The sequence below is a fragment of the Nakaseomyces glabratus genome, chromosome D (genome assembly GCF_010111755.1).
Source record: "Nakaseomyces glabratus chromosome D, complete sequence".
Classification (NCBI taxonomy): domain Eukaryota; kingdom Fungi; phylum Ascomycota; class Saccharomycetes; order Saccharomycetales; family Saccharomycetaceae; genus Nakaseomyces; species Nakaseomyces glabratus.
The window spans coordinates 56,501-82,603 of NC_088954.1; the positions used below are offsets into that span (position 1 = coordinate 56,501).

At 39.2% G+C, this 26,103-nt stretch overlaps 7 protein-coding genes across 7 annotated transcripts; 5 read left to right on the forward strand and 2 right to left on the reverse strand.

The window, feature by feature from the left end:
• Positions 1–1,015: 1,015 nt before the first annotated feature.
• On the reverse strand, positions 1,016–3,241 carry FAT3 (Fat3p; the record flags this gene model as incomplete). Its single annotated transcript, XM_445431.1, has 1 exon — positions 1,016–3,241. The coding sequence occupies one exon, from the start codon at positions 3,239–3,241 to the stop codon at positions 1,016–1,018; it is 2,226 nt and encodes a 741-aa protein (XP_445431.1).
• A 2,232-nt stretch (positions 3,242–5,473) lies between these two features.
• On the reverse strand, positions 5,474–6,028 carry MTR2 (Mtr2p; the record flags this gene model as incomplete). The annotated part of the gene is made up of 1 exon (XM_445432.1): positions 5,474–6,028. One exon carries the CDS (start codon positions 6,026–6,028, stop codon positions 5,474–5,476), a length of 555 nt encoding a protein of 184 aa, XP_445432.1.
• A 2,506-nt stretch (positions 6,029–8,534) lies between these two features.
• On the forward strand, positions 8,535–10,673 carry ASH1 (DNA-binding transcription repressor ASH1; the record flags this gene model as incomplete). The annotated part of the gene is made up of 1 exon (XM_445433.1): positions 8,535–10,673. The coding sequence occupies one exon, from the start codon at positions 8,535–8,537 to the stop codon at positions 10,671–10,673; it is 2,139 nt and encodes a 712-aa protein (XP_445433.1).
• A 1,708-nt stretch (positions 10,674–12,381) lies between these two features.
• On the forward strand, positions 12,382–13,773 carry SPE1 (ornithine decarboxylase SPE1; the record flags this gene model as incomplete). The annotated part of the gene is made up of 1 exon (XM_445434.1): positions 12,382–13,773. One exon carries the CDS (start codon positions 12,382–12,384, stop codon positions 13,771–13,773), a length of 1,392 nt encoding a protein of 463 aa, XP_445434.1.
• Positions 13,774–14,279: 506 nt separating this feature from the next.
• LOT5 (Lot5p) lies at positions 14,280–15,263 on the forward strand (the record flags this gene model as incomplete). The annotated part of the gene is made up of 1 exon (XM_445435.1): positions 14,280–15,263. One exon carries the CDS (start codon positions 14,280–14,282, stop codon positions 15,261–15,263), a length of 984 nt encoding a protein of 327 aa, XP_445435.1.
• Positions 15,264–17,633: 2,370 nt separating this feature from the next.
• FAS1 (tetrafunctional fatty acid synthase subunit FAS1) lies at positions 17,634–23,879 on the forward strand (the record flags this gene model as incomplete). The annotated part of the gene is made up of 1 exon (XM_445436.1): positions 17,634–23,879. One exon carries the CDS (start codon positions 17,634–17,636, stop codon positions 23,877–23,879), a length of 6,246 nt encoding a protein of 2,081 aa, XP_445436.1.
• Positions 23,880–24,629: 750 nt separating this feature from the next.
• On the forward strand, positions 24,630–25,919 carry PRS1 (ribose phosphate diphosphokinase subunit PRS1; the record flags this gene model as incomplete). Its single annotated transcript, XM_445437.1, has 1 exon — positions 24,630–25,919. The coding sequence occupies one exon, from the start codon at positions 24,630–24,632 to the stop codon at positions 25,917–25,919; it is 1,290 nt and encodes a 429-aa protein (XP_445437.1).
• Between the last annotated feature and the right edge of the window lie 184 nt (positions 25,920–26,103).

A 26,103-nucleotide genomic window follows, 5' to 3' on the forward strand; every position in this document is an offset into this window, starting at 1 on the left:
AAAGAACAAAAGTTGCTGTAAATCTCGGGTTTTGAAAAATTAACAGCGTTAGGGACCTATTAATTCACTTAGCAACAGCAATATATATATAAGAAGCGGATATATTCATAATCCTGCAGATCTTGTTTTCAATAATAATTATGTTAAATCGATTTTTTAAGTACTTAAATAAAATTTGATATACTAATAGATAGCCCAGATTGATAGAGTGACATATAGTATCTTTCTAAAACACATTGATAGAGAGATAAGCTATTAATTCAGATATATGGGGCATCAGCACGGATAACTTTGTTAGTGTTGTCTTTTATGGTTAACAGGGTATTGTTGAAAGCTCTAACGACTAATGGTTGAATTATATTATCATCAAGTTCAGATCTGGTGAACACTGTCTTTTTTTCTTTCGAGAAGAAGACCATATGATTCGCGTCATATGAAAACGGTACACATTACCTGAGCTGAAGTATCAATTAACTAATATCGTATCTTCGTTACGAGAAAAGATTATAAAAAATATTATTGTAGAAATTAAAATTAAACAGTGAGGTCCCATTAATTGTGTATTCGCAATTATAAAATAATAGCGAATAACATCAGCGGCACCTTAAAGAACTTCGGATTATGTGGAAAATAAATGATACAATCAATGCACATTTATACCAATTAACTTCACGGAAAGAAGAGGTTAATAAAAATAAAATTAAAATTATCAGATAATGAAATGCAAGAGAAAGATATTTGACTATGGGCAGGGACGGGGTAATTTTCTGGTCATTATTAGTGTCACAATTATCCTTCTGAATAAATGTTATAATAGAAGTACGACAAACTGACTTGCTCAATGGATGGACAAAAAGTAGAGACGATGATGTATGATGACAATAAAAGAGTTTGTCAAACTTTTTAACTGAACCACTAAAATTCAGAAAGATGTAAAAGTGTACCGTATTTTTACAAATTTGGATGCAATGTAATCACAATACTAAGAGGAAACAAAGAGAACACGATTCATATTTCAAACAATAATGTCTGTGTCCTTTGGTTGTTGTTTGTTAACTTGCTCTGGCGAAGAGCTATCGTCCTCATCAACGTCTGCAACATCAACGGTTTGAACAACCTTCTCAGATTCATAATTGTTATTCTCACTACTATTGGACATACTGGACATATCATTATCATATCCTTTCTCGTCACCAAATGGTTGACCACGAGGTTTACCAACTCTTGCGTAGAAGGCGCAATATAGAACTATCAAGCATGCAAAGAATGCCACTGCAAAACCTGCCCATACACATCCAGAGTAAGCACCACCAGTGCTGAAAACGACATTGAATTTATCATGACTTGTACCAGATTTAATGATAGAGATCATAATGGCGATAATACCAGCACCCAGACAACTGAATAAGGCAGTGGATAGGGTCAATACAACTGTGTAAATCCACAGACCTAGTTTTCTGTTATACTTTGGAGCTATTAACAGAATAAAACCAATAATGCCAAAGAATGAGGTGATAATGGTTAAGATATTCATAGCAAGAACAGCCTTGACAGCAGGTACATATTCGTGTTGTCTGTGTAGTAATTTGCCTTCTAGGTACAAGTCATATTTGCTAATGTTCAATGCTTTCAAATAAGGTTGGAAATCGGAGTCCAATAATGCATCATAGATGATAGACCTGAAGTCCAGATTTTGAACAGCGTGTGGAGAGTTACAGTCGGTAATTTCTCCCTGTCCATTAACGTGGCAAAGTGTGAAGATAGATAGTCTAAAGTCAACAGGAACATGCAGGAAGTCAAGTAAAGCAGGTGTCATTGCCTTCAGTTGTTCCTGGGTAACAGGTTCGACGGAGTTTGCATCCTCTAGAATGCTGACAATTGGTCTGAAAGTATCTGGGTTACTTGTAGCCCAGGATGTTAAGGCAACTAAGGATGTGAATGAGTTTGCAGGGTTGTCAGAAGCTGAAAGTAAGTTGAACAGAGCTGGGACTGCATCAGTGTTAGTGTTTGGATCGGCCATACCCGCTTGCAAAGCTGCAATGATGCCCAGAGTTTGAACTGGGTTAGTACTGACCTGTAGCATTCCTTGTAGACCTTCCAACTGAGCTTGAGCCAATGTAGTGTTCCGAACAGCGGCAAGAATTGGCAAACTTTGTAGAACCATAGTTTGGTTGTTGGAGTGATCAAGCAAGGTAGACATGGCTTGGAAAGCTGCTTTTGCAGATGGGGAGGTAGTAACATTTTGTCTTAACAAACTTAGTAAGTTGTTGATGGTACCGTTCTTGTTGCTGGAGTCGTTTAATAAAGCTTCTACCGCTTCTACTGATTGTTTGTTATCTTCTGGGACAGATCCTCCGATTCTGTCAAACAGTGGCGACAGATCTTGGTCAGCCTCACCGTTCAAAGAACTTTGAATGGTTGTTAGTAGAGTGACACCTAATTGAGTTGGCACATTAGCGTTCATCAGGTCACCCAAGGCATCGACAGTGTTGTTAATGTTTGTAGTGTAGCCAAATAGTTGGAACACTGGTAGTAGCTTGGTCTTTTCTGCCAAGGTCATGTTGTTCAAGGTAATCAAAGAGTCAACAGAGGCAACTTTGTTGTCTGATCCTTGTAGGATACTTAGTACAATGGAAGTCGAGTTATCGGAAGGTTGGCCGCTCTTCAATTGTGCTAGGGTTGGCATGACCAGGTTACCTAGGGATTCCAAAGTTTGGTTAGTGTTGTTGGAGAACGAGAGCAGGCCGCTGATTGCGATCAGTTCCTTAGTAGACGAGGAGCTGTCGCTGCTGATAGCTAAAGGAGCCAACTCAGTCAAGGCCACTACGGAGTCCGAAGTGTTCTTGGCGTTCTTTAGCAAGTTTAGCAGTGGGGTCAGAGCTGGAGTATCGGCGATAGCTTTCAATGAGTTGAAAACTTCAGACAAAGAGCTGTTTGGGGCTGACAGAGCTGTACCCAGCACTGTTAGGATAGGAGCAATCTGTGGCAAGACTTTAGTGACGTTAATATGCTTGATGTCGGCATCACCGATGTAGATGTTATGGATTGGGGAGTAATTAGCAGTGGAACCTGCTGTAGCGACGATGAAAGTGATGAATGTGGTGAATAGGAACAAGATGCACACTGAGAACAGCAACACTTCAGTGGATCTTTTCAACTGTTTTGCGTTAGGATAAGTATCCGGATGAGTATATTTTTTTGCAGCACGGTGTGCACTACGGTGGACTGCTAGATTAACCATTTTGTCCTATTTCTTTAATTGTAATATTGTAGACTAAAACCAAATAACAAGGGTTGATTAAAAGGGAAGTTGAAAAATATTTTGGAGTGCCAGATGAAAAGAGTTACTATTTTATACTAGATTTTTTTTTTTTCCTTTCTAAAGCCAAGTTATCTTCAAAATTGTTTTTGTTGCAGGCAAGTTTCAATAAAAAATGGTGTCTTGGTTGTCAGTTTTTTTTTTCCCACAAGTTGGAGAGTCGGAGTTCAGTTCAACTTAAGCGTCAAGAGAATAATGGCTATCCTTCTAGATATTGGTATTTTGGTATCTTTCTTGCAAGAGAATATTTGGAGAAGTCGGGGATAAGTGTTTACAGCGATGGGGTACCATTTGCCTATTCTTTTTATACTTCATTTAGATGGGAAGTTGCCCTATGTGTTGCACAGTTGCATCCCGTCCCATTTCTTTGTTCAAATTTTGGCAGTATCGTACAGTTCTCTACAACTCAGCTTGGAGTCGGCAAGTTGCAGGTAGAGTTGGTGTTTGTATGATCTGCTCGGGCAGGGCAAGTGGTTTAGGGCTTCGAATTAAGTGTCCTTCATCATCTGTGAGATGTCTTGTAGAAGTACTTCGGTAAGTTCTTCGGTAAGTTCTTCGGTAAGTACTTTGATTGTGCTTGTTGTTGAGTTCACTTGCCGAGGAGTACAGGAGGGGGGGGGGGGGGAAGTGTCTCTCACTACAGGATCTCTGTTTGTTGGATCTGACTCGTAGCAACCGAGGTTGGGGTTTCTAGTTTGTGTACTTGTGTATCACCCTTGCGTATCAGCTTGCGTACATCTCTGTGCAAGTCTCTTGTAAAAGTAGTTTCCGTTTTAGGGTTAGGGCTTTTTTAGTGGAAGGGGATGCTGTTTTTGGTTGTTACCGATGCCCCAAGAACCCCAACAGAAACGAGTCGGGAGTCGGGATGAAGATTTACTGTAGAGCGGAGAATGGGAATACTGTTTTTTGTTGAATTGGGTCAAGCAGAGAGCTTCGTAGAAAGTTTGTAGCTTGCTGAGAGGATGCTCGGAGGGTGCCTGGGGGGGAGAGAGTCATCTCTACGGTGCGTGTGTGACCCTTCCACTCAGTCTCTGAAAGATTAGACGAGAAAGCGGGGAAGGGCTATCAGGTAGAAGGAAAGTGATTTGTTACTCGGGGGAAAGGCAGGAAACGTTCTCTGTACGATATCTGTTTGCGATCTCTGTGTGCGATCTCTGTAGAAGCTTTTGGGGGGAGGGGGGAGTGGAGAGCAAGGGACTGGCAAACTGGCAATCGCTGGTAAATTGTCTGTAATGCCGTCGCGGTGATGTAATGTCGAAGAACGAGCGAGGGGTTGGGGGGCGAGGAAAAGAAAAAAAAGGGGAAGGAATTTGGCGGATCAGAGACGATCAGAGAAGATAAGGTAGGGAAGTTCTTGACTGTGCCTTCTTTGGGGAACTACCTTTGGGGACCACCTTTGGGGGCCACCTTTTGTTACCTTATTTGGGAACTCCACTTCTCTTAGACAAACATATTCTGTTGAGAAACCCAGTCTGTACTGTGCTGTCCTGCGGCACAGATGGTCCCTGGGTGAAATCAGATTCGGGGTTTTAAGTAATCCCACAGAGCGCAAGGATTACTGGGAAAACTCAACAAAAATTGCATTTCCGTCTCAAACCCACAATTCAAGAAACTACCCGATTAGGAATAGTGATAGATACACTCCCCCCCCTCCCATCTCATCTCATCTCATCATTCACACACGCCATGTATTTCTGCCGTCTGCTCCTGCTGATACTCCCGCTGTTACATCCTGTAATGGCACATGACTTCAAATGGTGTCAATCGTGATTTGTCGCAACGAGAGATGTCGTGTCTCTCACACTAGGGGACTCCTTGCACTGGACATCGTGGTGTGGGTTTATGAGTGGTTTACCATGATGGTATTGTCATCGTTCCTTACTTCGTGTTATGTGCAAATTCTTTTCCTGCATGGTAATGTTATTGATGATGATGCTTATGATGATGCTGATGATGCTGATAATGCATTTTAAATCCTATTTATTTTTTTATCGGGTTGAGGATATTATGTATATATATATTTCTTCAACTTCAATTGTTGAGTTTTCTCTTCAATTGCGTCCCATAATACACAACATATGGATAAAAATAGAAAATTATGACGTTGTATCTATCTCTTAATCTCCGCATGTAGAATATAAATCGACGATTATCTCAATTGATCTTGATGAGAGAGTCCTCTGGCTTGTACACTATCTTGTAGTTCAACGACGTTATCACACCGTTGATGTCATTGCGGAATATACGGTCGTCGAGACATAGCTGCAAGGACACGCCAAAGTATGAGCCCCACAGCGGTCTATTGTTGTTCATCCTCTTGGCACCACTGGGTCCCATCGGTATCACACTGTCCTGGCCCATCTTGTCACGCCCACTCTCATCAAACCGCACTTTGCAGTTCACGTTGCATATTATCGTGTTGGATGCGCCCGTGGGTATCACGTGGAAATCTAGAGCAGAAATGATGTGCTGCGTTTGTACCACCTGCTGCGACCACATAGTCAAGAAGATCGATGGGTCCGCGAAGGGCATCGAGTTGTACACAACTTTGCTCACCGTTGGCGAGGGTGGCATGTTCTTACTCGATTGGAACAGTTGTAGAAAGTTCATTAATTTGTTTGGATCCTGTTCATCTAAGTGCGCTAACACTTTCTTGACGAAGATGTCTATCAGATGATACTGGCTGTTATTGTTACTATTGCTGTTCATGTTGTTTCGAGGTTCAGTCCACCTATTTTAGACCTAGTTTTTAGTTGTAGTTGAACAAAATAGGCAAGCTTAGCGGATATATAGCCAATTTTAGTTTTGAGGGTCTCTGGCACCTGAATTTCCAGCAAGCACTTCGCTCAGAAACTATTGAAATTGAAATTTCAGCGTTTTGGAACTTCTGATGAATTTTTTGTAATAAAAAAAAAGGGCATATTATTTACGTGTGAGATGATGCCTACAATCTCAGAAACATATAAAGATGTCCAAAAATTGGTCTATTCTATCTCATATAATAGTTCATGTAGTGATACAAAAAGATGAATACATAGCTATTTTAATTACTTCCATTATCAGATATCAAGAACAATAGAATCTTTATTGTATGTCCCCACCACAGTAGACTCTGCCAAGATGACATTTTTTTATTCATTTTCTTACTTAATATTTCCTCAGTGGATATTTTTGCAATTCATCATTTTTTAATATATAGAATACAACGGTACATGTTTCATAGCGCTGTTTGAATTATCTCCATGTAGAATATCATCTTGATTTTTGTTTGGAGCCTTCACATACATGCCCAAAGTAAAATATTTTGAACGTGCAAGATGCACGATTAGTATAATTAGAACCTACACCAAATTACAATTCGTTATGGAGGTTATAAGAAGAATTCAGAATACTCTCTGTCGAAAAAGAAACATATATATGTACAATTGTTGTATATTCAAAGCCTTTTTTCTAAGCTAAACCTTAAACGCACAGATTTTGCTATTCTTCTTTTAGTCGCATTCCTTCTTTACTCGTAACTGTGATACACGAACATAACAATACAAATCCTGAATCGCTAGTACATGGGAATACAGTGTTATTGGAATTCGCAAGAGCAATCACAACTTGTCCAAAATCAAGTACGATGCCCTAAGCAATTTTCCTTTTCGTCACAATCGAAGTGGGCTAAGACACGGTATTTCCCTTTTCGGAAAAGTAAGTAGTTGACCAATTACCCATTTAGGAAATGTGATTAGATTTTCTATTGTACCATATTTACAAGAGAACCCAGCCATCTGTATTTTTTTTCCACTATATGATCTGTCTGTAGTAGAAATCTAGGTAGTGGGAAGTGCTGGTTCTTCGGTACGCCTTAGTGATTGGGCTAATTTGTTCTAATACCATCTCCGGGGTTCTTGTAGCAATATCCATTTTGGTTGAGATTCACTGAAGCAAGTAGTAGCTCAGGTGGAACGTACGCTGATTCAACATCAGCTTTTGAGTAGTCCCAAAAGGGATATTTACATGGGGATCAGATCCCTTGAAGCAAGACGATAACCAGAACACTCGAGCACCCACTGACTTCTCGAAGACAGAACTATCGCTAGTAGTGCCTCTGTGGGCCTCGAGATTTGGCAGTTGTATATGCGTTAGTTTTATAGACAGTATTCTGTTCATTATCTTCTAGTGTGATTATTTGTAGGAAGCTGATCAACATTTTAAAGAAAATAAAATCTGAATTGAGTCTATCTCTCATAGATACACAGAGATCAAGCAGAGCTTGCGGATGAATACTAGACTCAGAGTATCGAGTCTTGTGTCATTCCTTTTCAGAAAAGAAAATCCTAGTTACCATTGGCATTCACCGAAAAACGGTGGGCAAATACGAGTTGTGTTATTCAATATTTGGAAAGGCTGGTTCCAAAATGGGAAGGATAACTCAGTTGCGTAGGCTCGCTTTATTTCTTGTTAAATGACGTTCATGAATAAAGACAAATTAATTGAATGAAAAAAAAAAAAATGAGCTGCATAATTCCTTGATCCACCTTCCACAAGCTTTCCTAATTGCATTACTATTCTAATATAGGAAAAAACAGAAATACTAAAAAAAATGCTGGTCTTTCTATTTTAGGAATTAGCAATATATTATACCAGCAGTCGCAATGATACTATATAAGCATCACGGTTTTATATGTAAACCTTTCAAATTTGTGCTATGACTATCTGCTTTGATCTATCTCGTAAGACCTTTTGATTCAATTTTTTTTTTCTTGATCTGATTTAATACATACCTTAATTATTTTTTCTTTCATGCTATTATTATTATATTATATATATTTATACTCCTCAATAGAAAAACCAAGAATAACAGGAATAAAAAACGCTTGTACTTAACAATCAATTGGTATCAGGATTAAAAAAACTGAAAATTTATCACTCACTCATTTCATTCATTTTAATATCGGCCCATAAATACTTCAAGTTTTTGATCTGACCAAATTTTCAATCATTTTAAGTACACAAAAAGCTATAATCAATAGAAAAATCAAGCCAAAGACTAATCTTCATTCATTCATTATTAATCCTTACCATTGAAATTCATTCATTCTTTTGTCTTTGGACCCAAAAAAAAACGCAAATAATAATACATTCGTTTGAACCCTTTCTTTAAATTTAAGTTAATCAATTACAACATTCATCAAGATAAAACTATTTTACTGGAGGTGTAATTTATATGTCGCTCCCATTGAATGAGTTACCAGTGCCTATTTTAGGTAAAACTTCATTTTCATCTGCAAACAGATCATCGTACATTTCTTCTGCTGGTTCAGAAAGACATGCTGCCCTAATGGAAAATAGTGAAGCATTGAGGTCACCATCTCACTCATCCAATCAAGGCTTTCGCTTGCAATCTAATGCACACACTAGCCCCATCTCCAAAAATTATTCTTACTTCTCATCGCCTATTCCTTCCACTAGCAGATTATCTCTAAATGTAGGTAAAACCGGATTAGCAAATATTACCGCTACTGATTTGCCCAGGGAATCAATTAGCTATCAGGCTAGATCTTCTTCATTTGGTCCACAAATTGAATTTCCATACAGAAAATCAAATACAGCCCCAGCTTCGCCTCACCATTTTAGCACCAGCAACTATGTGTCTATCATTACACCATCGACGTCCCCTGCTGGCTTAGAAAATAGAATGGTAGGAAGCACAGCCCAATTTTCTCACTTACCTTCACTAAGAGCCGCAAGCATTCCAAACATATCGTGCTCACCAACCTTCCAGGAAACTACAAATTCCTTATCTGATCACTATTCCGGCAATAGTACGACGCACATTTCTAGCGTTAAAAGCGGAACTATTCTGCCATCGCTTAGACATTTACAATTGTTACCTGATCGTTCACTACAGGAGCATTCTAAACTCTATCCAGACACTGCGAAAATCAATGGTGCTTGGAGACAAAATGTGATTAGCTGGTGTAAGGAAAAATCCTATGAAGATTATGTCAAGGTTCAAGAAGAAGTTGCAAAAGTTAGAACTCAATTCCCAATCAGTCAGTTGAGGAGTCATCCTGAGAGCACGAAAAATCCTAATATGCCAAAAATCCCTTCATTATTAAATGCTAAGGATCAATTCGAGAGTTTATCAAATTCTCCTTGGAGCTATGAAGCTCCAGTAACTCCGCCTATGAGCCCAAGTGTTTCCAAGAGGAGACAAAACTCCAACACATCTAGTTCGAAACTTCAAAGTGTTACCTATAATTTGACACCTAAAACACCCGGTGATGATCTTAAGGATTTCACACCGATCATCAGCGAGAGGCTGGTGCAAACCGTAAAAATGAAACAAATGGAGACTTACTATCAATCTTCACCTGGCCGCCATAAAAAAACAAATAGCTTTAAGGCTCTTCAAATTAAGAAATTATTGGACAACAGGGATGTGCTTTCAATTAACTCTAAAAGTGGTTTTAAAGTTTCAAAGCCTGGAAGGCCAATGTCCTCTGTGATTGTAAGCGGCATATCTACGCAAATAGCCTCAAAGCTTGAATCAATATCGTCCAATTCCAGCTCCTCCAGTGCAAGTAGCAGTCCAAAGTCAAGCAAACGAAGCTTATCACGCTCCCCTACAAGGTTCACTACATTTGTACAACCATCGACGCCAAGGGAATATAATCAAAAACAAAAAATAAATTCTTCTCGTTCGAGATCAAGGTCCCCAATTAGACCATCTACGCCAACTCAACAAACTCCAATTTACAAAAATACATTCCAGAATTCGGATAACAGCAATTACAACGTCAATAGCGCTAGTGTATTTAGTACACCCGCTTTAAAATACGGACAATCCTCGACAGAGTCTCCAAATAGTGCTACATTTAATAGTATTGGTGCCCATACGACGTCCATTTCGGTTACAACTTCACCTAAACACTATTATAGTAGCAAGAAAATATCGGGGGGCTCTAATTCTCCCAAGAGACGCAAGTCGAACCCAACGTTTACCAGTGTCACAAGCACTCCAACTGCTAGCCATGGTGCAAAGAGTAAAAGCGGAAGCAACAGTCCTAAGAATGGTGCGTATCATCTAAGGAAGTGTGTTTCGTGTAACTCTAGTGATTCGCCATGTTGGAGACCATCCTGGTCTGGTAAGAAGACTGAGCAATTATGTAACTCTTGTGGATTGCGTTACAAGAAGACGAGGACTCGTTGTCTAAACGACGGTTGTCGGAAAATTCCAACCAAGGGTGAACTAAATATAATGAAATCACAGGGATTGGAAAAGGAGTACAACACACAACTTCAACGTGAAGTAGAAGGCTACAAATGTCTGTTCTGTAACCACATAACTGAGACACGCTAAGAAATCGAATCTAATATAACATGCATAAGCCAGTAATTGGTAAGATAAGACATTTCGCTTCTTTTTTCTATGTGGATACAGGTATCTATAGAAAGAAAAGTCAAAACAGAATTCTTATGGTATGGCCTAATGGCTATTCCAATACAATTTGAGATGGGAGTTGATCTCCTGATAAAGTAACAAAAAATTTATTTCTACACAACAAAGCAGAATAGAAAATTTACTTGTAAGTGTTGAGCGAAATGTAATTTAGAGAATTTTGGTGGTATTCTTATAATACATTGTACTCAATTATACAAGTAGATTTTCTATTACTGCTTTATGACTTTTTTAAATGCACACTGTGTGTGCTCAAAGGCACTAACGCAAGTCTTGACATTTTATTTTATTTTATTTTTATATCATATTACATTTAACTTATTCTACATATATTTTATTTTTACATAAAGAGGCCTTAATAATATTAATGATCATTAACATATTTCAATTCTAATAACATCAAGTCCCAACTTTTCCGAACTATTTGGTTCTGATACAGAGATTTATACAAAAACATAAAAGGGACACACTCCTTGCGTTGGTCCCATACCCACCATAATCACGTTAGTAACCTATAACGGCATACGTGCAAGTTGTTAGAAAGCAAAATAATCTTACCCGGCTAGTTTTTCCAGGGAAGAAGTCAAGGATTGCGCTCTCTTTGCATGGGGGCAGAGACACCCCCCCCCTACTAAATACCGGTTTGTGTATTTCGGAGAGGGTTAGTGCTAAGGGGGAGTTGAAGAGACGATGATATCATTTCTCATCAGTAGCGTCAGTTAGCGGGGAGATCTGCCGGGTAAAGTTTCACATTTCTTTCTTTTTCTTTTTACCCTCGTTGTAAGAGAAGTTCTTAGAAGGGGGAGTGTCTGCAAGTGGAAGCTACGAGGCAGTTTGAATAAGACTAGACAGCGACGAGATAGAAATCGATATTGCAGTGCCCTGGCAGGACAGAATAAAGGCCTTCATGGGGGATTCCATGCCTGGATATCTACTGACCTTTCTTAGATAAAGAGGGGGGGGAGAATTGCGAGGATTGAAAAGCCGAAGAAAGGATTTCAGAAGGCCTTCTTTTGAATGGGGGGCTTTCTCACTCGCATACGTTTGGTAATTCGAGGGGGGTGGGAAACCATGGACCTGTTAGAATTCGAGATGAGCTCTTGAAAGAAAAATTCACTGAAAATTTGATTGCTTTTTGCGAAAAAAATGATAAAAAAAAAATTAAAATTAATATTTAAAATAAAAGCACTAGTAGTAGTTTTGTTTTGGATTGACATATACTTCAAATATATAATAGAATAGTGGAATAAGTAAAAAAGATTCTATCCATAAATATCAGATTGCTGTGTTGGTAGCAAAAAAGACAAGATACTAAGGCAGAAAGCAAGTCAGATCAATCAAAGTCTTGGAATTGCATTACTTCCCTCAATTTTCTTTAATTTGTGAAGTATAAGAGTTATTTATTTCTGACCCTTTGTGAAAATTATTTAATTCATTCAACTGAACTAGAAGTTTTAACTTGGGCTTAAAAAAAAAATTAATAATAAAAAGGAATAAGTTTTAGATTAGTAAATTGAAAGAAACTGTTTGTGTGATAAACCCATTTCATTAGAGAAAGGTTAAAATACCATAAAATAGTAATAATAATACAAAAGAGAGATAATACAAAATGGCTTCTCAACCTGAAATTGCTAAGAATTTATTTGCTTCCACTACCACTTTGGTTGATTATCCTGCAAAGGAGGAGAAAAAATCACATGAGGACAATGTCGACACATATTTGGAACAACTTTTCTATAAGTTGAAGAATGACCCTGAGATCAGTAAGCTGCCTCACAATGAAGCTCACTTAGAGATATACAACGCGTTGAAGAAGAGGGTCGATGATATCAACAATGAGACTTGTGAACCAGGTGAAGAAAACTCTTTCTTTGTATGCGACCTAGGTGAAATTGAAAGATTGTACGCTAACTGGTGGAAAGAACTACCAAGAGTTCAGCCATTTTACGCTGTCAAGTGTAACCCAGATTTGAAGATAATAAGAAAATTGGCTGACCTCGGAGCTAACTTCGATTGTGCCTCTAAATTGGAGATAGACAAGGTCTTATCAATGGACGTCAACCCAGAAAGGATCATTTACGCAAACCCATGCAAAGCAGCTTCTTTCATTAGATATGCTGCCACGAACAAAGTTATGAAGTCCACGTTCGATAACGTTGAAGAACTTCATAAGATTAAAAAGTTTCATCCTGAATCTCAACTATTCCTGCGGATTGCAACTGATGATTCTACAGCACAATGCCGTTTATCTACCAAGTATGGATGTGAAATGGAAAGAGTCGACTCCTTATTGGAATGCATCAAAACACTGGGTCTAAACCTGGTAGGTGTTTCTTTCCATGTTGGTTCTGGTGCTTCAGATTTCTCAAGTTTATATAAAGCTGTCAGAGATGCTAGAATCGTCTTTGATAAAGCAGTCAACGACTATGGTCTTCCTGAACTTAAGACACTTGATGTTGGTGGTGGCTTCCAATTAGAATCATTTAAGGAATCCAGTGCTGTTCTAAGACTGGCATTGGACGAATATTTCCCAGAGTCAAGCAAGGTAGACATTATTGCAGAACCAGGCAGATATCTCGTAGCTTCTGCCTTCACATTGTCAGCAAATGTTATTGCTAAGAGAAAGTTAAATGAAGCTGAATCAATGATTTATGTCAACGACGGTGTTTATGGAAACATGAACTGTATTCTTTTTGACCATCAGGAACCAACACCAAGAACTCTATGGCATGATAACAATTATCATTATGATGATTTTGATTCTACTTCACCAAACCCAATCACAACTTGCCCATACAAAGTTTCTATGTGGGGACCTACTTGTGACGGTCTAGACTGTATTACCAAGGAGTATTACATGAAGCATGACCTAGTGGTAGGAGACTGGCTCTACTTCCCAAGATTGGGTGCCTACACCTCCAGTGCGGCCACGCCATTCAATGGGTTTGACCAAACTGCTGATATTATATACATCAACTCAGAGAACCATGACAATATATGAGATGCAATGGAGCCCTCATCCGGTTCTTCTGACTGTAATGACCATCGCAATGGAGTAGAAAGCTTCAGGAATAATTGATCGAAGCCCGAGTCATATTTGAGTACAAATAATCATTTAGTTATATGTATCTGACCAATACATGCAACTTACATATGTACATTATTTCATGCCTTATTTAGACATCCATATCATGAATATCTATTTATTCTTATCCCTTTATTCACCGTAGTGTCAGGGACTCTACGTGCTCGTTTTGAAGGTGGTTCATCAAAGGAGCAGTTTGCATCCCCTAACATTACAAGTGAAAAAAAATTCCATTGTTTAAGATAATTTACAGTGCAATGCCGAAAATTTTGAAAATCTAAGCTGTTTAAGAACAAAGAAAACGGAATACAATGTGGATTTGCCATATATGGGCACACTAAGGGCTACTGTGTTGACAATAGTGTATTATCTTCGCTAATTCATTCTCACCGAAGTTTGTATAGAGATTCTTTCCAGTTGGGATGTCTGAAAGCAAGCTTGTGTTCTTCAAGCCTACACTTGAACATGTGATACCGTGGAAAAGATATCAGTTAGAGCAACCGAAGGTGCTGGTCAACAACGAGCTCTATGATGATAAAGAAGGCAAGTTGATTCTATATGGTGGTGGGAGAGAGTTTCTGTTAAGAGACATAGACAGAGGTGAAGAGGTAGAAGTAGAGGTTTACATCCTTGAAGGGCGGTTAATGCTCTGGATCAAACATCCTGATATTAACAAAGGTGTAGAGATACCGAATAGTAGTATAATATATCATGGCTCAAGGATCAACTACGAAGGTCGTGATGGACATCGACTAGAGTTGGTCGTGAGTGTCTGCAGGGACAAGATCATAGACGAACTATTCGGCAGCGATAAATCACGTGACACTGATATATATGGTGGCACTGTCCTTAATGGTGGTAACGAACTCAATGCAGGCCATGAGGGCTCCAGTAGAGGTGTTTCTGAAGAGCTGCCGATGTATACGCTTTCGAGTGTTGAGTTAGTGCTGAGGCCGAAATATTCCAGTTTTGATAGATATTACAGTGAGGAGATAGAGCAGCTGTTTACATTTGACAATTTTGGACTGAACCGTGGTGATGATCTGATAGAGAACTGTCACAATCAGCTGGCATTGAGTATTGAGCACAGTGCGCAAGAGGAAGAGGTATTGTCATCAGATAATGCTGGGATGAACGAACAGCCAGGAGAACCTACATCTATGAGCACACTTTTAAACAGCATGAACTCAACGAATGGTATGTATCCTACAAACATCGCACAGTCCGACCAGCGATTTGAGAATTCTAATAGCGATACGCCAGTTATCGGTAATACCGGCAACTGCGATGATTTAGATGATATGAATTTTGGGATGGAGATCGGCGATGCTTCAAGTTTTGCAATCGAGCAGAACCAGCTCAACCCTGCATCGGCTATTCTAGGGAGACGCAGCCGTGATTCTTAGGAGGGGGGTAGTGATATTCAACCGTTTGAACTCCAGAACTGCAAGTCTTGCAACTTCCAATGTCTTTCTTTTTAGTTTATTTTTAATTTTTTTTGTCTTTCATATCATCAAAACATTTATCGGTTTGCAACTTCCACTCTCTCTCCCCCCCACACGCACACATTCTACAGTGCAGACTCTATTTATCGATGAAGAAATTCATCATCGGACTTTCAATCTAAGTAACTGTTTTCGTGTAATACTAGTGTATATTGTGAATACTATGTGCATCGAAGTACCTGCAGTGCCAATGATACAAAGATACAAAGATACAAAGATACAAAGATCAGCACAGTACTTGTGTAGGACCTAGACCCGAATCAGGCATCCCAGAACAGAGAACACGATGGGCCAAGAAAAGGGAATGTCTAGTTCTAGTCCAGAGTCGGTGTGAATCTCAACAACTCAACATCGGTGAGGACTAATATACGTCATGCAGGGGAGTATCAACCTCGAGAGATCCTACCAAGGCCCCCCCCTTGCCCTTTGTCACTGGAAGTGTGAAAAAACCCAACAAAAAGCCGAAAAATGCAGCCGCCAGGAAAGGATTCCACGCCAAAAAATAATGAACGAAAACAATCCATATCTGTGTTGTCCGCAACTGCTAATATGCTTCCCCAGACGGTGGTAGGGGGGCGGGGAGAGATCCCAGGTAGAGATCCCAGGAAGATTTTATCGGTGACGAACAACAGAATGCGCTTCCCAATTTTTGTTGAACAAAATTATTGAACATAGTTGACAGGCAGACCAAAAACCGGGTAACCCGTCAAGAGAAAAAGTAGGCGCAAGCAATTTACAAGTTTCGCACAATCCAACACTGAAAGGACAGTGCCGGGTCCATCTACTGAAGAGGTGTCGTATAGTAATATCTTAGCTACTTGCCCCCCAGCACCACAACGAAGAGAAAGGAACTTCACATGGAGGTAAGCCGGTTAAATGCTGTGCTTGGTTCCAGCTGTGCAGGCTCTCTACACGTAATGTCCTCTCAGAGCTGGAGGGGAAATCTCCACTGCCCCAGCAATTTTAGGGGCTACGACAAGAGAGTAGTGAAAACGGAGTGGGAACACTAACGAACCTCGCGAAAGAGGTATTTTAGCTACTGCCAGATAACCCGGGTAGAGAAGTCGTAGAAGGCCAAAAGGCTCGGAGAAACACTTAACACACACACAGACACAGACAGAGACACGCACTACCTAAAGCAACGTACCCGAAGCCCTGCCTCAACATCCCACGTACCGGTGGTTCAAGGAATGGGAAAAATGGCAAATCTCTGTGGGCCTGAGGCAGAGAAGCACGTAGAAATCCATGAGGAAATCTCCAAAGATGGCAAGACATGTGAAAAAAAAATTTTTTTTCACATGTCAAAACCCAAGGGTGTCTTGTGTGTCTTGTCAAGGCTCTCTTTCAGTTTCAGAGAACTACGCGTCAGTATCTTCCTCAACATGCCAAAAGCAAGAGATAGCTGCGAGAGTGGTCCTTCTAGGGAAGCAGAACTCACTCACACTAAGCCAAGTGAGTGGAAGAGCGACCAGAGAGAGAGAGAGAGGGTTGACATGGGACGAAACCAATGGAAAGGTTGTTGAATCGCACTGCTCTCGCTATCACACTCACCACTCACACTATACAGTAGCCCTACCCTATCAACTTGCGATTGCTACGGGTACTGCGAACCTGGCAGGTCGTTGTTGAATTTTCACTTTGTGCTTCACACTCTCTAACGTAATAGAGTGGAGAGTATAGTACTTGGACAAAGCGAGCGAGGATCGCAGTAGAAAGAGCCATCCCATAGTTCTCTCTTATAGTTCTCTCTTTCCAGTCCTTTATTTTATTTTCTGGATTATATTTTCTTTAACGTTTCAATCTGATTTTATTTTTAATCAATTGAATGGGTTGCCTCTCGTCGCTTGCTCCAGGAACGTCGACAACCCGACAAAAACCAAGGAAAGAAAAAAAAAACCTAAAAAAATAAAAAAAAAATTTCTTATATAAACTTGATAGATCTTAAACTTCTCATTTTTTTTTCACATGCTATTGTATTTACCAATCGAATCAGATATAAGTGACTCCCAATCCCCCTATCTCCAGTTATACAAATAAAGAGCTATCCTTTTGGCAAATTCCCAAAATAATTCTCTCTAAATACAGAATCTGTGATAGATTATAACTACAAAGGAAAACCATAGCCTTAAGTCTCCTTACTAAAGATTATAGATTTATAGAATATTTTAGTTCTCTGACAACTAAAAAAAAGATAAAGAAATTTCATTCTGGGGAAAGGTACTGGACATATCCTGAAAGGAAATTAGATAAGAAAGTAACTAACCAATAGCAATGGATACTAGACCTTTCACGATATCATATGGCTCAATTGAGCATACATTGGTTATTCCAATCTCTCAATTTTTTTTAGTGTCTCAATTGAACGACCAGTTCTTGAAACTAGAATTACCTAACCATCAGCAACCATCGGAAGATTTCCAAAGTGACGAAGAGCCTACTTCTCCAGTGGAGTTGTTGGGTAAGTTCATCGGCTACGTCACGTCTTTGATCGACACCGCTGGTTCTGATGAATCCCAGCAGAAGAAAATTACCTCGATACTAGAGTTGACTTTCAAGGACTTCGAGAGCTCTTATTTGAACGGTAACGATATTCACACTTTGGCAGCTAAGTTACTCCAGGACAATGATATCGCTCTGGAAGAACAAGTAGAAGCTGTGGAGAACAACACGAATAACAAGCAAGAAGTGTTCCCAACCACATTACCAAAAGTTAAGGAATTGGTGAAGAACTACTTAAACGCCAAAGTGCTTTTGCACAAGCTTGGTGTCATCACTGTCCAGAATAGTCAAAACAAGATAAACTCTGCATTGTTCGGTAGCGATATCACCAAAATTTACGCCATCTTCGGTGGCCAAGGTAACACCGACGACTACTTCGAAGAACTGCGTGACTTATACCAAACATACAGCTACCTAATAGAAGATATCCTAGATTTTGTCTCTAAGACACTAAACAACTTACTGAAAAACTCTTCCCAGGATATGGAAAAGATCTTCACTCAAGGTTTAGATGTTAAGCACTGGTTGAAATACCCTAACGCTACCCCAGAGAACGACTACCTGTTGTCTATTCCAATCTCTTGTCCATTAATTGGTGTTATACAGCTCACTCATTATGCGTTGACTGCAAGACTATTAAACGTTACCCCAGGAGAATTGAGAAGCAAGATTCAAGGTGCTACTGGTCATTCTCAAGGTCTAGTGGCAGCTGTATCCATTGCCGAGGCTGACTCTTGGGATGCTTTCTTCAAATCTTTCGAAAAGGCCATCACTTTACTGTTCTTCATCGGTGTGCATTGTTACTTGGCTTACCCAAAAACCTCTCTACCACCTTCTATTCTACAAGATTCTCTAGAGAATGGTGAAGGTGTTCCATCTCCTATGTTAACCATCTCTAACCTAACCAAAGAACAAGTTCAAGAATATGTGGATAAGACGAACAGCCATTTACCAGCTGAGAAGCATATCGTCATTTCTTTAGTTAACGGTGCTAGAAACCTAGTTGTATCGGGTCCCCCACAATCCCTATACGGTCTAAACTTGACTCTGAGAAAGGCTAAAGAACCAAGTGGTCTTGATCAATCAAGAATTCCATACAGTGAGAGAAAGCTAAGATTTTCCAACAGATTCTTACCTGTTGCATCACCATTCCATTCTCATCTGTTGGAACCAGCTAACGAAGCAATTATTGACAATCTAAAGGCATTTAATGTTGAGTTTTCTGCCAAGGATTTGAAAATTCCTGTATATGACACATTCGATGGCTCCGATTTGAGAGATAACTCTGGATCAATTGTCCAGAGAATTACCGATTGCATTATCAGATTACCTGTTAACTGGGAAACATCGACTAAATTCGAAGCTACCCATATTCTTGATTTCGGCCCTGGTGGCACATCAGGTTTGGGTGTCTTGACTCACCGTAATAAAGATGGTACTGGTGTTCGTGTTATTGTAGCTGGTACCCTAGATATTAATCCAGATGATGACTATGGTTTTAAGCAAGAGATATTTGAAGTTGCAAGCAACAGTGTTAAGCAAAATCCAAACTGGTTGAAGGAATTCTGTCCTAAGCTAGTTAAGACTAAGGCAGGTAAGGTATATGTTGACACTAAGTTCTCAAAGATGATTGGTAGACCTCCACTATTGATTCCTGGTATGACACCAACTACTGTTTCGCCTGATTTTGTTGCTGCTACTATTAATGCAGGTTACACTATTGAACTGGCTGGTGGTGGTTATTTCTCTCCTGGACATATGACCCAGGCTATTGATGAAGTTGTATCCCAAATAAAGAAGGGTTACAGTTTAGGTATCAATCTAATTTATGTCAACCCAAGAATGCTACAGTGGGGTATTCCATTGATAAAGGAACTAAGGGAAAGAGGATATCCTATACAATCCTTAACAATTGGTGCCGGTGTTCCATCTCTAGAAGTTGCCACAGAATACATAGAAACTCTGGGTTTGACACATCTAGGTCTAAAACCTGGTTCTATTGATGCTATTTCTCAATGTATCAACATTGCAAAAGCTCATCCAAACTTCCCTATCGTACTGCAATGGACTGGTGGTAGAGGTGGTGGTCACCATTCTTTTGAAGACTTTCATCAACCTATGCTTCAAATGTATTCTAAGCTAAGAAGATGCAAGAATATCATATTAATTGCAGGTTCTGGTTTTGGTGCTGCTGAAGATACTTACCCATACTTAACAGGTGAATGGTCTGCAAAAATGAACTATCCACCTATGCCATTTGATGGTTTACTGTTTGGTTCTCGTGTTATGGTAGCAAAGGAAGCAAAGACTTCTCTAGCAGCTAAGAAATTGATTGTTGACTGTGTAGGTGTCCCTGACAACCAATGGGAGCAGACATACAAGAAGCCAACTGGTGGTATTATAACTGTTCGTTCAGAGATGGGTGAACCAATCCACAAAATTGCTACCCGTGGTGTTTTGTTCTGGAAGGAAATGGATGACACTATTTTCACTCTACCCAAGAATAAGCTTCAAGCTGCTTTAGATGCTAAGAGAGACTACATCATTGAAAAGTTAAACAGTGTCTCTCAAAAGCCTTGGTTTGCTACAGTGAATGGTGAAGCTCGTGATTTGACTAGTATGACATATGAGGAAGTCGCCAAGAGATTAGTTGAGTTAATGTATATCAGAAAGACAAACTCCTGGATTGATATTACTTTGAGAAACTTCACAGGTGACTTCTTGAGACGTGTGGAAGAGCGTTTCACCACTCAAAAAACATCATCTGTTATTCAATCTTATGCGATTTTGGAAAAGCCAGACGAGGCCATCAAGCTGGTCTTTGATGCATACCCATGTGCTAAGGATCAATACTTAAATGCTCAAGATGTTGACTATTTCTTAGCTCTTTGTCAAAATCCAATGCAAAAGCCAGTTCCGTTTGTTCCTGTCTTGGACCAGAGGTTTGAATTTTTCTTCAAGAAGGACTCTTTATGGCAATCTGAGCATTTAGAAGCCGTTGTTGATGAAGATGTTCAAAGAACATGTATTTTACATGGTCCAGTGAGTGCTCAATACACCACTAAGGTCGATGAACCAATCCAAGATATACTGGATGGTATCCACAACGGCCATATTGATATGCTATTGAAGGACTATTATGGTGGCGATTCATCCAAAATCCCTGTAGTTGAATACTTTGGTGGTGAAGATCCTGTAGAGATCAATAACACAGAAATTGTCAAAGATGAAGACACTTTAGTATTGGATGCTTCTACCATCAAGGATGAAGCCTACTGGTTCAAGCTACTTTCAGGTTCTAAGAGAAACTGGAGACATGCGTTCTTCTCTACTGATAGATTGGTTCAAGGGTCATCTTACACCGAAAATCCAGCAAGAAAGGTTTTCAAACCAAGTAAGCACATGTTTGTTGAGATTACCAACGCCAACAATGAAGAAAAATGTGTTATTACATTGAAGGAAATGGTTCAAGGTGAACTAAAGAAGACAGCTGTTTTGAAGTTAATCCAAAAAGATTTAATTGAAATGGACATGATTGAGAACAGAACAATGGATGGAAAACCTGTTGTTTTGCCATTGTTGTACAAGTATAACATTGAAGACGGTTTTGCTCCAATTTCAGAAGTTATGGAGGACAGAAACCAAAGAATTAAGGAGATGTATTGGAAATTATGGATTGGTGAACCATTCAACTTGAAGTTTGATCCAAGAAAGGAAATTAAAGGTAGTGATTTTAAGATCACTAAACAAGATATCCAAGAATTCACCCACGCTATTGGTAACAATTGTGAAGATTTTGTACCAAGATCGGGTAGAGACCTTCTTGCCCCAATGGATTTTGCCATTGTCGTAGGCTGGAGAGCTATCATCAAAGCTATTTTCCCAGAAACTGTTGATGGTGATTTGTTAAAGTTGGTTCATTTATCCAACGGCTATCAAATGCTTCCAGGTGCTAAGCCTTTGAAAGAGGGTGATATTATCTCTACTTCTGCTTCGATCAAATCTGTCGTCAACCAACCAACAGGTAAGATCGTTGAAGTTGTTGGAACCTTAAGCAGGGACTCCAAACCAATTATGGAGGTCACATCATCTTTCTTTTACAGAGGCAAATACTCCGATTTTGAGAATACTTTCCAAAAGACTGTTGAACCAATTTATGAAATGAACATCAAGTCTGCTAAAGACATCGCTGTGTTACGTTCTAAGGAGTGGTTCCAGTTAGATGATGAAGATATTGATTTATTGAATAAGGTTCTATCATTTGAAACCGAAACAGAAGTGACCTTCAAGGATGCAACAATCTTTTCTTCCGTCAAATGTTCTGGTCCTATCTTTATGGAACTACCAACTAAGGAAAAGATTGAAATTGGTATTGTTAACTATGAAGCTGGCGAATCCTACGGTAATCCTGTAATTGACTTTTTGAAGAGAAATGCTGCTACGCTAGAACAGAAAGTCAATCTAGAGAATCCAATTCCTATTGCTGTTCTTGATTCATACACACCAAGTACTAACGAACCATATGCCAGAGTCTCAGGTGATTTGAATCCAATCCATGTTTCTCGTCACTTTGCAGCTTATGCTGATCTACCAGGAACAATTACACATGGTATGTATTCCTCTGCTGCTGTTCGTGGTCTGATTGAAAATTGGGCTGCTGATAGTGTATCTTCTAGAGTTAGAGGTTTCAACTGTCAATTCACAAGCATGGTCCTGCCTAATACTCCACTGAAAACCAGTATTCAACATGTCGGTATGATTAACGGTCGTAAACTGTTCAAGTTTGAGACTAAGAACGAGAATGATACAGTTGTCTTGGTCGGTGAAGCTGAGGTTGAACAGCCAGTTTCCGCATTTGTTTTCACTGGTCAGGGTTCTCAAGAGCAAGGTATGGGTATGGATCTTTACGAAAAATCTGCTGTTGCTAAGGAAGTTTGGGACAGAGCTGATAAACATTTCAAAGAGACATATGGTTTCTCTATCCTAAATATTGTTAAGAACAATCCAAATGAATTTACTGTTCATTTCGGTGGTGAAAAGGGTAGAAAGATCAGAGAGAACTACTCAAATATGATCTTCGAAACCATTGTTGATGGTGAATTAAAGGCTGAAAAGATTTTCAAAGAAATCGATGAGACAACTACTTCTTACACTTTCAAGTCACCAACTGGTTTGTTGTCTGCAACTCAATTCACTCAACCAGCTTTAACTCTGATGGAAAAAGCTGCCTTTGAGGATTTGAAAGCCAAGGGTGTTATTCCAGTGGAAGCTGCCTTTGCTGGTCACTCTTTGGGTGAATATGCTGCTTTGGCCTCCCTTGCTGATGTTATGTCTATTGAATCCTTGGTTGAAGTTGTCTTCTACAGAGGTATGACCATGCAAGTAGCTGTTCCAAGAGATTCGGCTGGAAGATCTAACTATGGTATGATTGCAGTTAACCCAGGAAGGGTTTCCCCAACGTTCACACAAGATGCCCTTCAATTTGTAGTTGAAAAGGTTGGTTCTAGAACTGAATGGTTACTTGAAATTGTCAACTACAATGTTGAAAACCAACAATATGTTGCAGCTGGTGACTTGCGTGCTTTAGATACATTGACCAACGTACTAAACTTCATCAAGATCCAAAAGATTGATATTGCCAAGTTGCAAGATGAGATGTCTCTAGAAAAGGTTGAAGAACATCTATTTGAGATTGTTGACGAAATATCTAAAAAGTCTACTGCTAAACCACAACCAATTGAATTGGAGAGAGGTTTTGCTTGTATCCCATTGCGTGGTATTTCCGTCCCATTCCACTCTTCATACTTGAGAAACGGTGTGAAGCCGTTCAAGAACTTCTTAAACAAGAATATTATGAAGGACAACGTGAAGGTTGACAGATTGATTGGCAAGTACATCCCTAACTTGACTGCCAAGCCATTCCAAATCACCAAAGAATACTTTGAAGACGTCTACAAGTTGACCGGATCCGACAGGATCAAGGAAATCCTGGATAACTGGGAGAAATATGAAGCTTAAATCGCTTCACACAAAAATTCAAGCTTTTATATAGCATAACTAAATTGCATTTACTGTTTTGTACTATAAATTTTGTTGATTATTGTAACTATTGTGAAAATGTTTCTGTAATTAGACTCTAAGGCCATACCTATGACTATGCTATGTGGAGACGTGACTTTCAGCATCTAAAGAGAGCAGAAGTCACATGCGTGGCTGCGGGTAACTGGTAACTAGTAACTGAAATATTTTTCATTTCGAAAAAATTTGAAAATTTTCTCATTGTGAACAATTCCGATGCTCATCGATGACCTTCCGAATTAGGATTACAATCATTGGTTAAGCAATAATGGCTACAATGGTAAGGCATTGATCCTTTTAATTTAGCTACTAGTTGCAAGAGTTTGAACTTTTTGATATACTGGGTTTTATTTTTGATTAGTTTATTGTTTTGTCAAAAAGTAATGATTCTCGTCTAACCCACCAGCGATTACCCATCTTCTAAACCAAGATTAACTTTGTTCTATCAAGAACCTGTTCCACTTTTGAGTACAGTTCTTTAACTGAGAATACATTACAAGGTATCAAAAAAGTAGCTATTACTGTTTTGTACACCTGAGGATACTTTTCAGAGTTTTGAAATATATTTATTGCTATAAGACCTATTTCTTTTTATTTGCCAACTCTCTTAAAGTACTTCATTGAAAGAAGGACAACTTATAGAGGAGCTTAAGACATTGACTTATTACCAACAAGATAATATTAACAGAAATGCGTAAGTGCAAAGTTTTTGTTGGTAACTCTCATCCTGAACTAGGAAATCTAGTTTGTCAGAGATTAGGCATTGAGCCTGCCCCATGCACTCTAAAAAAGTTTGCTAATGGTGAAACCTCCGTCCAAATTGGTGTTTCGGTTAGAGACGAGGATGTCTACGTGATTCAATCTGGGTCCCCAAATATTAACGACCACATTATGGAACTCTTGATTTTAGTTTCGGCCTGCAGAGGTGGGTCGGCTAAGAAAATTACTGCTGTTATCCCTCAATTCCCGTACTCCAAGCAATGTAAAATGAAGAAACATAGAGGTGCCATTACCGCTAGAATGTTGGCTAATCTTTTGGTCATGGCGGGAGCCGATCACGTTGTCTCAATGGATCTTCATGCATCACAAATGCAAGGTTTCTTCACTAAACCAGTTGACAATTTATATGGTGGTCCAAGTTTAGCTAACTGGATCAGAGAAAATGTTGAAAACTATGAGGAAGCTGTGGTAGTTTCAAAAAATCCAGGTGGAACAAAAAGAGTCACTGCTTTAGCTGACGTCTTGAAGATTAACTTTGCCATGATTCACACTGATCGTCGTCGTGCCAAGGATCTTTATTCCCAACATAGGGATATGAAGCAACTGAGACAAAGAAAGCAATCTTTGTTGAGGAAGAACAAACCAATTATTAGACAAGGTGATGACCCTGATGAAGAAGAAAATATCATTTTGACTAATGGTATCCAAACCGCAAGAATTAGGAACGGTCATGTTATTGGCGATGATGAAGAAGATTTCATTCCTGAATCTGCAGATGAAGTTGCTATGGAGTCTGATGCAGAAGACGCTTCTGTTACTGACACGTATGGTTTGGGGGGTACTTACGATGCCGTTGATTCTGAGGATGAGGAAGAAGTTTCGGAAGCAGTTAAGGAGAAACTTATTACTTTAGTCGGTAATGTCAACAACCGTTCCGCTATTATATTAGATGACATGATCGATAGGCCAGGTTCTTTGATTAGTGCAGCTGAGCATCTTGTCAAGAACTGTGGGGCAAAGAAGGTCTATGTTGTCGCTACGCATGGTCTGTTTACCGGTAACTGTTTGGAAGAATTGGAAGAGTCTGAAGTAATTGATAAGATTGTTGTCACCAATACATATCCAATCTCCAACGACCGTATAGAAAAATCGGAAAAGCTGGTTGTTATTGATGTTTCAGCCATCTTTGCTGAATGTATTCGCCGTGATCACTATGGTGAGAGTATTTCCGTGCTTTTTGATTCTTTATCTACCCTTTAGAATCTAGTCTACAGATTTTATCTGTATGTTTATAGTTAATTATATTATCTAACATTGTATATTAATGTCAATGGGTGCTAAATCCATATAACTTCATTTCTATTATCATTAAGTATATTTTAAATATTCATCCATAATCTATTAAACTATTATTTCGTGTGATTATAAGTAGAGTGATAGTACT